Consider the following 15213-nt stretch of genomic DNA (forward strand, 5'->3'; position numbering starts at 1 on the left):
GGCTTGAAGCCTTGAAGTAACGGTGCAACTATCAGTAATACTATTATGTATTTTATTGTTATTATTTATTAGTTTAAATATTATGCAGTTTAATGATGGTAAAATTGTTTAAAAAGTCACTTTAATGTGTCAGTGGACAGAGATTGTTAACATTAACAGAAAGTGTAGTTGGTTTACAAAAAATATTTACTATTTATTCCTTTTCTAAGACGTGTTCAGTGCAATCCAACTTTTGACAAACACCTCTGGATATTTTACTAAGTCTAAATGCCTCTTTGGATTGTTGAAAATATGTTGTCAAAATCATAGTTTAAGCTTTTGCAAAATTTGTTCAATTAAAGGTTCTATATTTTGACTGCATCTGTCATGCAATGTGATTCCTTCTGTTTAGTGCCACCCCCTTGAAAACTATCACTTTATGGGGCCATGCAAACCTGGATTAATACTTGTGTGCACATTAAAATGTCTTTTTGTACGATGTATAATTCTCATAACAGTCTAATAGGTTATTCTTAGCCAGTCTACTGCAGTAATTGCAGTGGAAAATGTGGTTAACATCCACTCATGCATGGGGAAAAAAATACCGTCTAATACCGTGAAACCGGCAGAATTTAGAAAAATACCGTGATATAGAATTTTGGTCATACCGCCCACCTCTAATTTAGACAAGCCAGATTAATTTTGGAACATAGTGCTTTGGACTGATGAGACAAAAATTGAGTTATTTGGTCATAACAAAAGGCGCTTTGCATGGCAGAAGAAGAACATCACATTCCAAGAAAAACACCTACTACCTATTGTCAAATTTGGTGGAGGTTCCATCATGCTGTGGGGCTAGTTCAGGGACTGGGGCCCTTATTAAAGTTGAGGGTCAGATGAATTCAACCCAATATCAACAAATTCTTCAGGATAATGTTCAAGCATCAGTCACAAAATTGAAGTTACGCAGGGGCTGGATATTCCAACAAGACAATGACCCAAAACACAGTTTGAAATCTACAAAGGCATTTATGCAGAGGGAGAAGTACAATGTTCTGGAATGGCTGTCACTGTCCCCTGACTTGAATATCATCAAAAATGTATGGGATGATGTGAAGCAGGCTGTCCATGCTCGGCAGCCATCAAATTTAACTGAACTGGAGAGATTTTGTATGGAAGAATGGTCAAAAATACTTCCATCCAGAATCCAGACACTCATCAAAGGCTGTAGGAGGCGTCTAGAGGCTGTTAGATTTGCAAAAGGAGGTTCAACTAAGTATTGATGTAATATCTCTGTTGGGGTGCCCAAATTTATGCACCTGTCTAATTTAGTTTTGATGCATATCGCATATTTTCTGTTAATCCACTAAACTTAATGTCACTGCTGAAATACTACTGTTTCCATAAGGTATGTCATATATTACAAGAAAGTTGCTACATTGAAAGCTCAGCCAATGATAAACAAAAATCCAAAGAATCAAGAGGGGTTCCCAAACTTTTTCATATGTGTGTGTATATATAATATATATACACACACATACTGTGTATCATTATGTAAAGCACTTTGAGCTACTTTTTTGTATGAAAATGTGCTATATATATAAATGTTGTTGTTGTATAGTTTGGTTTTGGAATATTTTTTCTTTTGGGATAAAAAAGAAAGACTGACCTTGTTTTTTTAGTGTGTGTGTAGATTTCGAAAATAGAAGTGTTAGATTACACTTACTGTACATACGCATTTTTTTTCTTTTTTTTTGTCTCTATTTACTTTTTGATAGTGTCAGTGCTGAATGACAGTGCAACAAAGCCCACCTGACACTGCTGTGTTTTTGTAGTACAGCGCCCTCTCACCCTTCAGTTTTGGTCTGTGTCACTTCTCTCCTCTGATCCTGTTTGGCTCATGAGCTATCAGATGTCCAGAGTGTTGGTTGGGGTCACTGTCCCACTACATGGGATATCGCAATGTCTTTGTAATAATTTTAATTTTTCGTGTTCTTTCTGTCATTTTCAAGTTAAGCTTTAGTTTACTTTCTGTACAAACCCTATTTACTAGGTTGTTTATCGTAAATGATAAAAAATCTCAAATCATCATGTCTGTATTTACTATAGACTGTTTACTTGTGTCCAGGTTTGATTCTTTGAAATGTAACTTGAAAAAGCTGCTGCTCTGTATTGTTATAAGCAAATTAAGAAAATTACTGTATATAAATGAATGATGAACTGCTCAAATAAATGAGAGGAACACTTCGAAAACACTTCAGATCTCAATGGGGAAAAAAAATCATGCTGGATAACAATATGGATATGGATTGGATAATGTATTAGGAACGAAAGGATGCCAAATCGTTTGATGGAAATGAAAATTATCAACCTACAGAGGGCTGAATTCATTTACACCCCGAAAATCATAGTGAAAGAATGATGCGGCATGCTAGTCCATTTTGCTGAAATTTCATTGCAGCAACTCAAAATCGTACTAAGTAGTTTGTATGGCCCCCACGTGCTTGTATGCATGCCTGACAACGTCAGGGCATCCTCCTAATGAGACGACAAATGGTGTCCTGGGGGGATCTCGTCCCAGATCTGGACTAGGGCATCACTGAGCTCCTGTAGAGTCTGAGGTGCAATATGGCGGTGCTGGATGGACTGAAACATAATGTCCTATAGGTGTTCTATTGGATTTAGGTCAGGCGAGCATGGAGACCGGTCAGTGGTATCAATTCCTTCATCCTCCAGGAACTGCATGCATACTCTAGCCACATGAGGCCGGGCATTGTCGTGCACCAGGAGGAATCCAGGACCCACTGCACCAACATAGGTTCCAAGGATTTCATCTTGATACGCAATGGCAGTCAAGGTGCCTTTGTCTAGCCTGTAGAGGTCTGTGCGTTCCTCCAAGGATATGCCTCCCCAGACCATCACTGACCCACCACCAAACCGGTCATGCAGAATGATGTTACAGGTAGCATAGCGTTCTCCACTGCCTCTCCAGACCCTTTCACATCTGTCACATGTGCTCCAGGTGAACCTGCTCTCATCTGTGAAAAGCGCAGGGTGCCAGTGGTGGACCTGCCAATTCTGGTTTTCTATTGCAAATGGAAATCGCGCTCCACAGTGCGGGGCAGTGAGCACAGGGCCCACTAGAGGACGTCGGGCCCTCAGGCCACACTCATGATGTCTGTTTCTGATTGTTGGGCCAGAGACATTCACACCAGTGGCCTGATGGAGGTCATTTTGTAGGGCTCTGGCAGTGCTCATCCTGTTCCTCCTTGCTCAAAGGAGCTAATACCAGTCCTGCTGATGGGTTAAGGACCTTGTACGGCCTTGTCCAGCTCTCCTAGAGTAACTGCCTGTCTCCTAGAATCTCCTCCATGCCCTTGAGACTGTACTGGCAGACACAGTAAACCTTCTAGCAATGGCATGTATTGATGTGCCATCCTGGAGGAGTTGGACTACCTGTGCAACCTCTGTAGGGTCCAGGTATCTCCTCATGCTACCAGTAGTGACACTGACTGTAGCCAAATGCAAAACTAGTGAAAAAACAGTCAGTAAAAATTGAGGAGGGAAAAATGTCAGTGACCTCAACCTGTTAAACTATTCCTGTTTTGGGGGTCATCTCATTGATGCCCCTCTAGTGTACCTGTTGTTATTTTCTTTAACACCAAAGCAGCTGAAACTGATTAACAACCCCCTAAACTACTTAATTGACCAGATCAGTATCCCAGAAGTTTCATTGACTTGATGCTCTACTCTTGATTAAAAAGTGTTCCTTTAATTTTTTTTGAGCAGTATATTTTTGTTATTATATAATTAAGTTTAATGTGTGAAAAAGCCACAAAGGAATAGCTGGACACTTTTGGATGTAACAGTTACTATGCCTATAATACAGTATGTTTTATTTTATGGTTGATTTTCTTTCTGTTTCTTCAATTTGTCTCTTTTAGAGTTCTAGTAGGTTGGACATTGAGAGATCAGCACCTACATCAAACATTAGTGAACGAGGAATGGTAAAGCCTATGCTTAGACCTGATCCACAGCAAAGTTATCGGAAACAGGACCTGAGGTATGGGTAAAACTGTGGCAGACTCTTCATTCATAATAGTTTTGATAAATACTGCAGGGGATAAGCATTTGTGAAAGTAGAAATATATTAGCAATGGGAAAAATATGCACTTGATATTTTTTGTTTTAGTAAATGCACAAGAGATATGCACATGACATGTGTCTCTGTTTGTCTGAGGTTATTTGAAATGAGAATGTCCCTGTTTGACCACTGATGGTTGAGGAGTCCAATTCTCAAGTCATAAATGTTGGGCCAGTGGAGGAAGACTTGTGTCCATCTTATTAAAAAGATGATCACTCTTCAATGAAGTGTCACTTGCTGAATTTTGCAGTGCCTAAAGAGACATTTCTAGTTAACGATGTTAATCTGGCATTTTGTAAGGTACTATTTTAACGGGCTCTAGCTCACTTGGATTCTGTGGCTTTGGCTTACTCAAGAGTGGAGGATATGTCTAGAGAAATGGGATAAGGGAAATGTGATGCAGTTGTCCATTCTACAGAGTTAGTTCTTCTAAAGCATAGTTTATATGTTGGTAATATTTACTCAGTGAAGACTCTGGAATTGGTGCCGCAGTCCCCCCAGCAAAAGGTTAAATCATCCAAAGGAAGCATTTAAGGAATCCCTTAAGTCTTTTTAATTGTCAGTGGTAGGAAAACCAGGTCTCACTACCAGGGAGTAATGACAAAAATAGTCTTATAGACCATGTGCTTGGTTTTCTTCTTGAGGCCGTGTTTCTCAAAGATGCAAAGACATAGTTCCCTGAAGGAGATGCTGGCGCAGATGATGCAGTATTTATCTTACTCCTCAATTTTCCACTTTCTCCAGTGCTGGCAAATGGTGGTGGGTCAGTTACCTGGACAGGGATATCTTGGTAGTATATCATGGTTTTCCAGATGTTAAGGCGCAGTCCAAAACTCTTTTACGCCTATGCAAAAATGTTTTCTGCAACATAGGCAAAAATAATTCATTTGCATTGGGCCACTGTATTAATGTCAGAACTGCTATATTTACAGGCTATGATGATATTGACAGAATATATTAATTTAGTATTTTTAGTTTTCACTGTGTATCATGGTGAAAAGCAATTTGTGAATGTTGCACAGGTTCATAACAAGTAATTGGCATTCAAGTAAAAGCAACATAATCATATCACACAATAAATAATTATTTTTACTATATAAAATATGTGCTAATAAAGTGTCAGTCACTTCTTAGACTTCTAAATCGTGTGAGTCTGATCTCTGCAAAACGTAGTGTGTGCCTGTTTTAATGTTAAAGTAGATTTTTATTGTATATGTTAGAAATACTTGACATTAATACTACAATTAAGATGTTATGATCCAAATCCATATAGCAAAATATGTTAAGCTTCTGCTTTAATATTACACCTTGTAGGTTTTTTTTTTTTGGTGCTTCTAACCATATTACCATCTTGCCCCTTACATTTTTTAAATGTAATTATTTTGAGTATTTACCAAACCATTTGATCCTACCTCTAGTAACACTAACACTTACTGTTAGGGATCCTTCATTATTACCCTGTTTTACACCTCATACATGATACATGATCAGCCTTTGGAAACAGATGTGAAGTTAGCTGTTTGAAACTGAAGACCTACTTTACAGACCATGAAGAATGGCTACTCTCATCAATAATACAGGGCAACTCTTCTTCTGTGCTGAGCATAATGTGCTTGTCAACTATAAAACCATTAAGGATACCTTAGGACTTGTTAATACAGTAGTGCAAAACAAGACTTAAAATGCTATATAAATGCAAAATACAAATGCTAAAAAAGGCAACGTCTGTCGATAGTGGAATAAACCTTTTTCATGACAGATGGTTTTTTGAATATCAGCTTTCTCTCAACAGGTCCCAGGATGGCCATGGTCCAGAAATGTTGTTACCAGCCAGTACTGAATTTAGAGAAAGCTGTAAGTAACTGTTTTTTACTCTGATCAATTTCTTATCGTTTTCTTTATGTTGTAGCAGTAAATACAGCATGCCATACATGATTTTAGTAAAAAAAAAAAAAAAAAAGGCATTTAAACATGTTTACTTAAGTGTATTTATATGTATTGATTTTCATTGACTTTGAATATATTTTTACATATGTTCTTACTTATGGATGGATTCCTAATAAAAAAATTACCTAAACTACACTCACTTTTTCTTATATCTACTTATCAATTGTATTACAATTGCAGTGTTTTTTTTTTTTTTCAACTGAAACCCACCCAAGTAGGAGATCCATATTGCCAAAGTAATGATATATTCACAAAACACAATCAGATTAACAATCACTGAGAAATAGCAAGAATTTTATTTAGTTGAAAAAGAATTTGTTGCATTAGGTTTTAAAATCTTGAGACATTTTAAAGCACCAAGGGAAACAATGTGCAAAAGGCTTATTTTGCTTGATAGGAATTTTTATTCTAAAAATGAGGAACTCCACACCTTTTCTAAGCTCTAGAAAGGAGTGATTTAAAAGGTTTGAAAATGTGTTTTGTGAAGGTCAGACAGCTTTAGAAGATCATCTCTAAGTTTTCAGTGGATTCAGTCAAAGGAAAAAATGCAAGCCTTAACAGTTGACAGTTTTATCTTGGTATTTTGAGAATTTCAGATTTAAATCGTTTTTTCATGCAATTTTTTCTCATGCATGTTTCCAGCTCACTAAAGCACCTGTTATAATAGTAAGAACATCATTTGATTTTCTTGATAAATATTAGTGTTTTGATTAAAATGAACATTTCATAATATTATGTAGATTACAGTAAATCAGTAGGGGTCATTTTTACTGTTATGGCTTCCTCATGTGCTTGACCTTTGTTACTTGTGCTTCTGACACTGAGCAGCATGCGCCGGTACAACTGTAGAGATGAAAGTCCACATAAGCTCCTGTTATGGGATAACAGCTAAATTTAAATGTTCACGTGCAGTTAAGTAGCATATATTTCATGTCTCCAAAAACTGATAATGTGTTTGTGTCAGTAACTGGATTTATATAAACTCATGTATTGTAGAAAATGCATGCAATAATAATAACTGTGGGCAGTGGAATCCAATTGCAGTAGGGCTCATGCTACTTTTGTTTTAATGTTAAAATGTGTATTTTATCTTATTGCAGCAGCTTGACATATGATCAAAAGGACAGGTTAGACTCTGTTGGGGGTAGGGCAGAGCTGTGTGCTTTTGAGGTTAAAAGGAGTTATGGTTAACAGTGTGGCAGGTTAGATGGTCTGACATTACCTGGCAATGGAATGAAGGGGGCCGGTGCATTGCAAAGGCTTGTGAGAACAGCAGTCACCTTGAAGAGGAAGAGCAGCACCCCAAGGGGGGTAAATGGCAGGAGGAAATCGGCATCCTTCAGTAAAGGGGCAATAAACAGTTCTTTCCTTTCAAGGACTATTAAACAGCTGCTCAGTATATTAGTCTTTCCTGTGCTGTACATCGGGATGTTACATTACAATTTGTGTGCAGTATGACGTGATCACACAACATTAAGTTCTTTTCTCGACAAAACTTAAAACTAATGATTTTTAAAGGAGTCCGTTCAAACTCATAAATTATTGTCCTATCAGTGGGCTTCCTGCAGAATGCTCACATATGCATTTTACAATTGTTAAATGACTAAACTAACTAAAAATAATGCAGGGATGTTAAACATTTAGTAAATAAAGTACTACAGTTTATTACTGCTATAAATTACTACCTGTTATTCTGTGCTGCCAACAGAAAATAAATTTGATTTAATGTATGAATGCAGATACTTTCCACAGTCTGATAATAATAATAATAAGGTAGCCATGCATTAACCATTAAGCAAAGTAAGCACATGCTTAGGGCACCAAGGGAAAATTTAGCACTACAAAATTTTTAAAAGAGTAGGAGAAAACTTTTAAGCATAAATAAAGCCATAAATTGGCAACAGTTAGCATCATTTTCATATCTTTTTATCTATGTAGTGCTATAAAAATTCAAGATTTAAAAACAGTGGAATGAAAGATATTTGTTTGGTACAAGTAAGGATATTTCTTCATTGGAATATATTTTAAAAAGTTAGCAATCCAACGCTGATTTCTGTAGAAAGAGGAGTTTGAAAATTGAGAAGTATTTTCTTGAGATCATATAATTTCAGTAGTGTGACAAGTGTGAAATCTTTCTTTAGTAGACTCGTTTGTAGAGCTTTGTTTTGATAACCTCTGCTAAAGCAATATTCAGTCAATGTAGACCCACATTTTCTTTTTTTGTCTTTGTATATAATTTTCTTCATGTTCATAATGATGTTTAGAAAGGCAATATTCCACTCTAGTGTGGAAAGCAGTCCGGACACAGACAGGCAGACACCGATGGTTTACACCCAAACACACTTTTATTATACATTATTAATATACAAGTGTACGCAGAACCCAGTGACCCTGCACCAAATCACCTTTAGTCCTGGCCTCTTTTAATGCCTTTCTCTCTTCCTGACCGCCTCCACTCCACTCCACTCCGAGCTCTGTCCTCTTCCACCCGACTCCAGCATACAAATGGAGGGAGGCGGCCCCTTTTATGTTCACCCGGACGAGTTCCAGGTGCCTCCTGCACACTTCCTGGTGTGGGGGAAGTGCCGGCTGAGCACCCGGAAGCACTCCGGATGTTCCTGGTAATTCTTCCGCCACTGCCTCTGGGTGTAGTGGAAGTGCTGACGGCCGGGGCTCTTCAGGCATCTGGGCGCCCCCCTGGCGGTGACCATGGGCCCTTACAGGGTTGAGCTTCCGTGCTCTGTTCCCGTGGTCCCCTTACCAACCAGGGCGGCTGCCCTCTCCCGGTCCTTCCAGGCGTCCTGGCTGGGTACCACCCCCAGCCACTCGCCACACTAGTTAGACTTGATTGTTTTTGTTCACTTGGAAACCAGAGGAAATGGAAGAATAGCTCTTTGAATACTTACATTTTATATTGTCAGCCTTGTTTCATTTTTATTGTGTAGTCTAGACAGTACTTTTTCAAAATTCTGTGTCTTAAAAGGCATTTGCAGTGCATGTTTATTTTTTGTTCAGTTCTTCTTAATTTTTTATTTTGCACATTGTTGGTTAAAATTGTCATCATAAAAAGAACCATCACAGTAAAACTACCCACTATTGACCTATAAAACTGGGCCTAATGAGGCATTCATAACTGGATTCAATCTGAAATGTGTATGTGTATTGATTATCCTGTTATATATACTGTTACCGTGATCATTTTTAATTATATTGTGATATACTATTTTGTTTACATCGCCCATTTCTAATGAACATCCTAAAGATAGGAGAATAAAATAGTGCCATGATGACACAAAAGTTAACTTCCTACTATTGTTATCAGACTTTTGCATGTGACAAGTACCGTTAAATAGTATATCTTAAATCAATGCTTTGCAGTTCAGCTAAACTCAGTGTAAGATAAAGATGTGGTCATCAGTAGCATCAGACCACAGATTTCTTGCATCACATAATATTAGCCTATAAATTACAATACAATTTAAAACTTTTTCAGTGCTGGAGAGAAAGTCACATTAAACCTTCTCATAAGGTTGTTTGTTTCAAATGTGACTACAATTAGCAGATTACAGCCTTTTTGTTGAATAGTAAGAGGTATTGGGGCACTGTTAATTCTTGTGTTTTCAGATTTAATTTTTTCCTTTCAATAATGATGCTATTATACATGGTGAGGTATTTAATAGAAAGATTTGTAATGGTCAAAAAGTTGAATGTATTACAGTTAAGTATGTACACGTCCAAACAACAGGGAAGAAAGAAGTAGGTAAGTGTCCAATGTGCAAGTTGTTAATTTTTTGGTTTTCTTTTACTCCTAATATACTATATATTTATATATATTTGATAACTTTGATTTTTAAACTGAATGTTAATAAAAAGGCTATTGTCTAAAATGTTTTCTTTTTAATTTGCTTTTACTTCCTCAGCTGAAGATGCTTTCCTTTCTGCAATCATTAACTATACTAACAGTTCAACTGTCCACTTCAAGCTATCCCCTACATATGTACTATACATGACCTGTCGCTATGTGCTATCAAGTCAATATAGGCCAGACATGAGTCCTTCAGAACGCACTCATAAGGTGATAGCCATTGTCAACAAGATGGTGCATATGATGGAGGGTGTTATTCAGGTGAGCATTCAATTTGTTTTCTGTTGAAGTTGTCAGTTTAGGCTCCACTACAAATTTGCTGTTTTGCTTAATAGGTTTAGAAAACTTCTAAGTTGATAATCTTTCCAAACTAGATCATTTAATTGGAATGTGACACCACTTTTGAAAGGTTTGATACTACACAATTGAAAAAAAGTAGTCTTGCATGCCACAGTACAGTATTTAAGTTATGCATTTAAAGGGATATAACAGAATCATTTTTTTTCCTACATTTTGCCACAGACTTTTTTTGACATTTCTTTTTTTATTTAATATACTTGTTAGAACAACACTTGAAGGATACACAAATGCCCAGAGCTGGTGTTTACATTGTATATTCATATTCAGTGACAAACCAACACAAACACAGCAACAATTTGGAAATTCTTCTAAGACAGAGACTAGAGTTTTGAACCCAGAACTTTGAAATTGTAAGGCATCAGTTTTAACCTGTGTGCCATCTTGCCTCCATTGCGGTAACATTTTTCATTTGACTACCATTGGAAACATGCTTGTTTGGGCACACCTGTGTTCTTTACACTTTGAATCCCTCATTTTGGCCTCTTATTGTAGTTTATGCATGCATTTACTGTATTTTATTTTTCATAGTATTTATCCCCTTAATGTATTAATTAATCTCTTAGTACATTTTACCTGTGCTCAATTCATAGTTACTAGAGGATGCCTTGCTTATTTTTTTAAGTAATTCTGACATGCTTGAGAGGCTTGATGACAGACAGAATTAGAGCTACTTGTCATGACCTGTATTCATTAATTATTTATTTGTACTCTTTGGTTGTCAACGTTATTATTAAGTGGCAACCACTCTTTGGAAATATAAATTGTTTAAACATATAGTTGGTATATGTTTAATGACTCTGTTGTCTGACCGTTTTGATAATGTTTATGGTATTTGCTTGATGTTGTTTTCCTGGCCCTTTTCTACAGGACATACCCAGTGAGGAACAGGTAGGCACCTGGTGTCAGGAACTTGTTTTTAGCTCGGTCAGCTTTGCACAGTTTCTCATGCTTTTATTTTCCATATCAAAAACCAAATAAAAAATAAACTCCTTTCTGCAGCTGAACTTGAAACCGTACATAACACTCATTCAGCAACTTGGAACATGCACTAATAAAAACTTTGACTGTGCAACTTAATATCAGCATTCCATAAACTACTGCTTATTGCACCTCAGTTTGGATGAAATCCAGCCCAAGTTCTTTTGCTTTTATTTATTTATTTTTTTAAGTTTGATTTTGTCTGTGGTTCCTGTTCTTCTTGGAATTTGTATGCATTATGTGGCTGGGGTGATATGGGGGTGAAAGAGTACAGCATACTAGGACTCTGGCTTCTTCTGTTAGCTCTTTTAACTAAATAAAGCCAGGGTCTTTGTATTATCTGGCTATGGGTATTTAACATACTGAAATACCAGATATGATAATTTTTTTTGAATTTTTTTCCCAGAGGTGTGCCTCTTTAGCCTAACATAAGCAGCAAAATTAGCAGTGCAGAAATATGTTTAATGTAAATTGATAAATGTCAAACCCATGGTATGGTCCAGTTCATGCTAGAGGAGTTACTCTCCTTGGAAAAACTGCCTTTTCAATGTGAGTGGTTCCAATAGAGGACCAAATTAGTTAACTTTATTTGAAAATTTTAGTTTATAAAGTACCCACAACTAGTGATGAGTATAACAAGGAACAGACAAAGGGAGTTTAGTGTAATTTGAAGATTAATTTAATACTTTTAAAAGCAACATGTTTATACAATGCATTTGCTTTCTGCACACTATATGTTGTTGATTTCATTTTATTTCTATAAATTTGTCATTTTTGCATGATCAGTCTACACCCAATAACCCATAGCGATGTAGTGAAAACATGTTTTCAGAATGATTTGCAAATGTTTAAAAATCAGAAACTGAAATCTCTCATTTTATAGGTCATACCTTTTGCTGTTGTACTCTGGATTATGGTCAGGTGCATCCTGTGTGCTTTAATTATCATTGAGATGTGTCTAAAACTTGATTGAAGTCCACATATGGCAAAATGAATTGATTGGACACATTTTAGAAAGGCATACATCTGTGCTTGTAAAGCTCTACAATTTAAACTGCATGTCAGGACAAAAACTTTTCCATGAAGGAATTCTCTGTAAATGCTCGTGGTAAAATTGTGCTAAGGTATAGATTAGGGCAAGGGTATAAAACCATTTTTAAAGCTTTGAATGTTCCCAGGACCACAGTGACCTTAATTGTGAAATAAAAATAGTGTGGAACCACCAGGAGTTTTCCTAGAGTTGACTGTCTGGGCAAAGCAAGTAAATCTGCAAGAAGGGCCTTGGTCAGAGAGGTGACCAAGAGCCCAGTGATTATTCTAACAGAGGTTTAGATATCCTCTACTGAGATGGCAGAACCTAACAGTAGGATGACCACGTCAGCAGCATTCCCTCAATCATGAGCCGAGGACAGCCCAATTGGAGTTTGCCAAATGGAATTTAAAGGACTCTGAGAGTATGAAGAAAAAGATTGCCTGGTCTGATGAGACAAGAACTGAACTCTTTGGGCAGAATTCCCGGCTCTATACCTGATAAAGACCAGGCACTGCTTATCACCTGCCTGATGTCACCCCAACAGTGAAGTGTAATGATGGCAGTATCATGATATGGAGTTGCTTCTGGTCAGAACTGAGGGAATGATGAATACAACCAAATACAGAGCGGTCGTTGAAAACCTATTCCTGAGTGCATGCAACTTTAGAATGGGCAACAGTTTATCTTTTAGCACGACAGTGACTTGAAGCATACAGCCAAGACAACACTAGAGTGGCTTCGGGATAAGTCTCTAATTGTCCTTGAGTGTCTCAGTGAGACTTAAACTCCATAGAACATGTGTGAAGAAACCTGAAGATGGCAGTTTACAGACAATTCCCATCCAGTCTAACAGAACTTGAGATGATCTGCCAGGAAGATTTGCATAAACTGCCCAAATCCAGGTGTACAAAGCCTTGCCAAAGAAGACTTAAAGCTGTAATTGCTGCCAAAGGGACTTCTACAAACTACTGAAATAAGGCCCTGAGTACTTAACATGAATAACAGATTTTAGTTTTTGATTTTTAATAAATTCGCAAACATTTCTGATGATCAAAATAGCAAATTTACCCATTTAAAATTAATTCTACAGCAAATTAAGGTGTGCAGAAAGTGAAGGAGTATGAATACCTTCTGAATCCACTGTGTATAAAAATACAAATTGGTTACTGTAGATTTTAGAGTAGAGTAACAACATCTCACTGAGCAATGGTATGTCAAACATGCCCAAGAAAGGTAGCAACATTTTGTTTCTCCTTTCATTTACAATATTATACTATTTCTGGTTGAGTCTTTGCTAAACTTCAGATCAACACCATCCATTTGGTGTTGATATATTCCAGATAACACCAATTATTAGTACATGCTAGATCCAAATCCACTGTTAAAATGCACACAGACTTGTTAGTCCAGCTTTACTTTCCTTATGTATAATTGTCACTATAAGGGGTCGGCAAGCAGGATTTAGCACTATATGTAATATAGTTCACAATTTTAAAGTCTATAAAGGGTCGGCAAACAGGATTTAGCACTATATGTAATATAGTTCACAATTTTAAAGTGACCTTCAAAATATTATAAATTTTGTGTTATTCTGTCATAAAAGCATAGAAATTCAAATTGCTATTTGAGGTTGAAAATCATATTCAGTATTATATATGATTTTATATTCTTTCCTTTCAAATAATATTCTTACAATGATAGGCACACTTATAAATAGCCTGGTTTAGCTGACAATTTTCAGTTTTCTTTCATTAAAAGTTGGTCTGAATTTATAACTGTGTTCTGTTGTAAGAAGTTATTTTTAGCAGCTCAATGCAGTACTGAGAAAATGTTTTTTTGTGGTTATAGTGTACAGTAATCCCTCCTCCATCGCGGGGGTTGCGTTCCAGAGCCACCCGCGAAATAAGACAATCCGCGAAGTAGAAACCATATGTTTATATGGTTATTTTTATATTGTCATGCTTGGGTCACAGATTTGCGCAGAAACACAGGAGGTTGTAGAGAGACAGGAACGTTATTCAAACACTGCAAACAAACATTTGTCTCTTTTTCAAAAGTTTAAACTGTGCTCCATGACAAGACAGAGATGACAGTTCTGTCTCACAATTAAAAGAATGCAAACATATCTTCCTCTTCAAAGGAAACAGAGAGGAAAGCAAACAAATCAATAGGGCTGTTTGGCTTTTAAGTATGCGAAGCACCGCCGGTACAAAGCTGTTGAAGGCGGCAGCTCACACCCCCTCCGTCAGGAGCAGGGAGGGAGAGAGAGAGAGAGACAGAGAATAACAAAGTCAAAAATCAATACGTGCCCTTTGAGCTTTTAAGTATGCGAAGCACTGTGCAGCATGTCGCTTCACGAAGCAGCTGCACACAGAAGGTAGCAACGTGAAGATAATCTTTCAGTATTTTTGGACGAGCGTCCGTATCGTCTAGGTGTGCGAACAGCCCCCCTGCTCACACCCCCTACGTCAGGATCAGAGAAAGTCAGCGCAAGAGGGAGAGAGAGAAAGTAAGTTGGGTAGCTTCTCAGCCATCTGCCAATAGCGTCCCTTGTGTGAAATCAACTGGGCAAACCAACTGAGGAAGCATGTACCAGAAATTAAAAGACCCATTGTCCGCAGAAATCCACGAACCAGCAAAAAATCCGCGATATATATATTTAAATATGCTTACATATAAAATCCGCGATGGAGTGAAGCCGCGAAAGGCGAAGTGCGATATAGCGAGGGATCACTGTACATTTAGTTCAGTTTAGAGTCAATAATTAATCTGTCACTCACAACTATGGGAAATGGTTGCCCAGGGAAAAGAAACAACTTTATAATTGGTTTCTATTGAAATAAAATCCATTTTGTAATTGTGAAGCTTAGAATATTGCTTGAATTCTTTTTTGGAAGTTTTTTTTAA

At 37.2% G+C, this 15213-nt stretch overlaps 1 protein-coding gene across 1 annotated transcript in view; it reads left to right on the top strand.

Annotated features, from left to right (window-relative positions):
* The window catches only part of afdna (afadin, adherens junction formation factor a), a 416944-nt gene that overhangs the window by 253328 nt on the left and 148403 nt on the right, over window positions 1–15213 (top strand). The window contains 3 exon segments of the mRNA XM_051924597.1: window positions 3924–4042; window positions 5916–5977; window positions 9991–10196. Coding sequence (XP_051780557.1) covers window positions 3924–4042; window positions 5916–5977; window positions 9991–10196 — 387 coding nt within the window.

This window comes from Erpetoichthys calabaricus, chromosome 3 (assembly GCF_900747795.2).
Source record: "Erpetoichthys calabaricus chromosome 3, fErpCal1.3, whole genome shotgun sequence".
Classification (NCBI taxonomy): domain Eukaryota; kingdom Metazoa; phylum Chordata; class Cladistia; order Polypteriformes; family Polypteridae; genus Erpetoichthys; species Erpetoichthys calabaricus.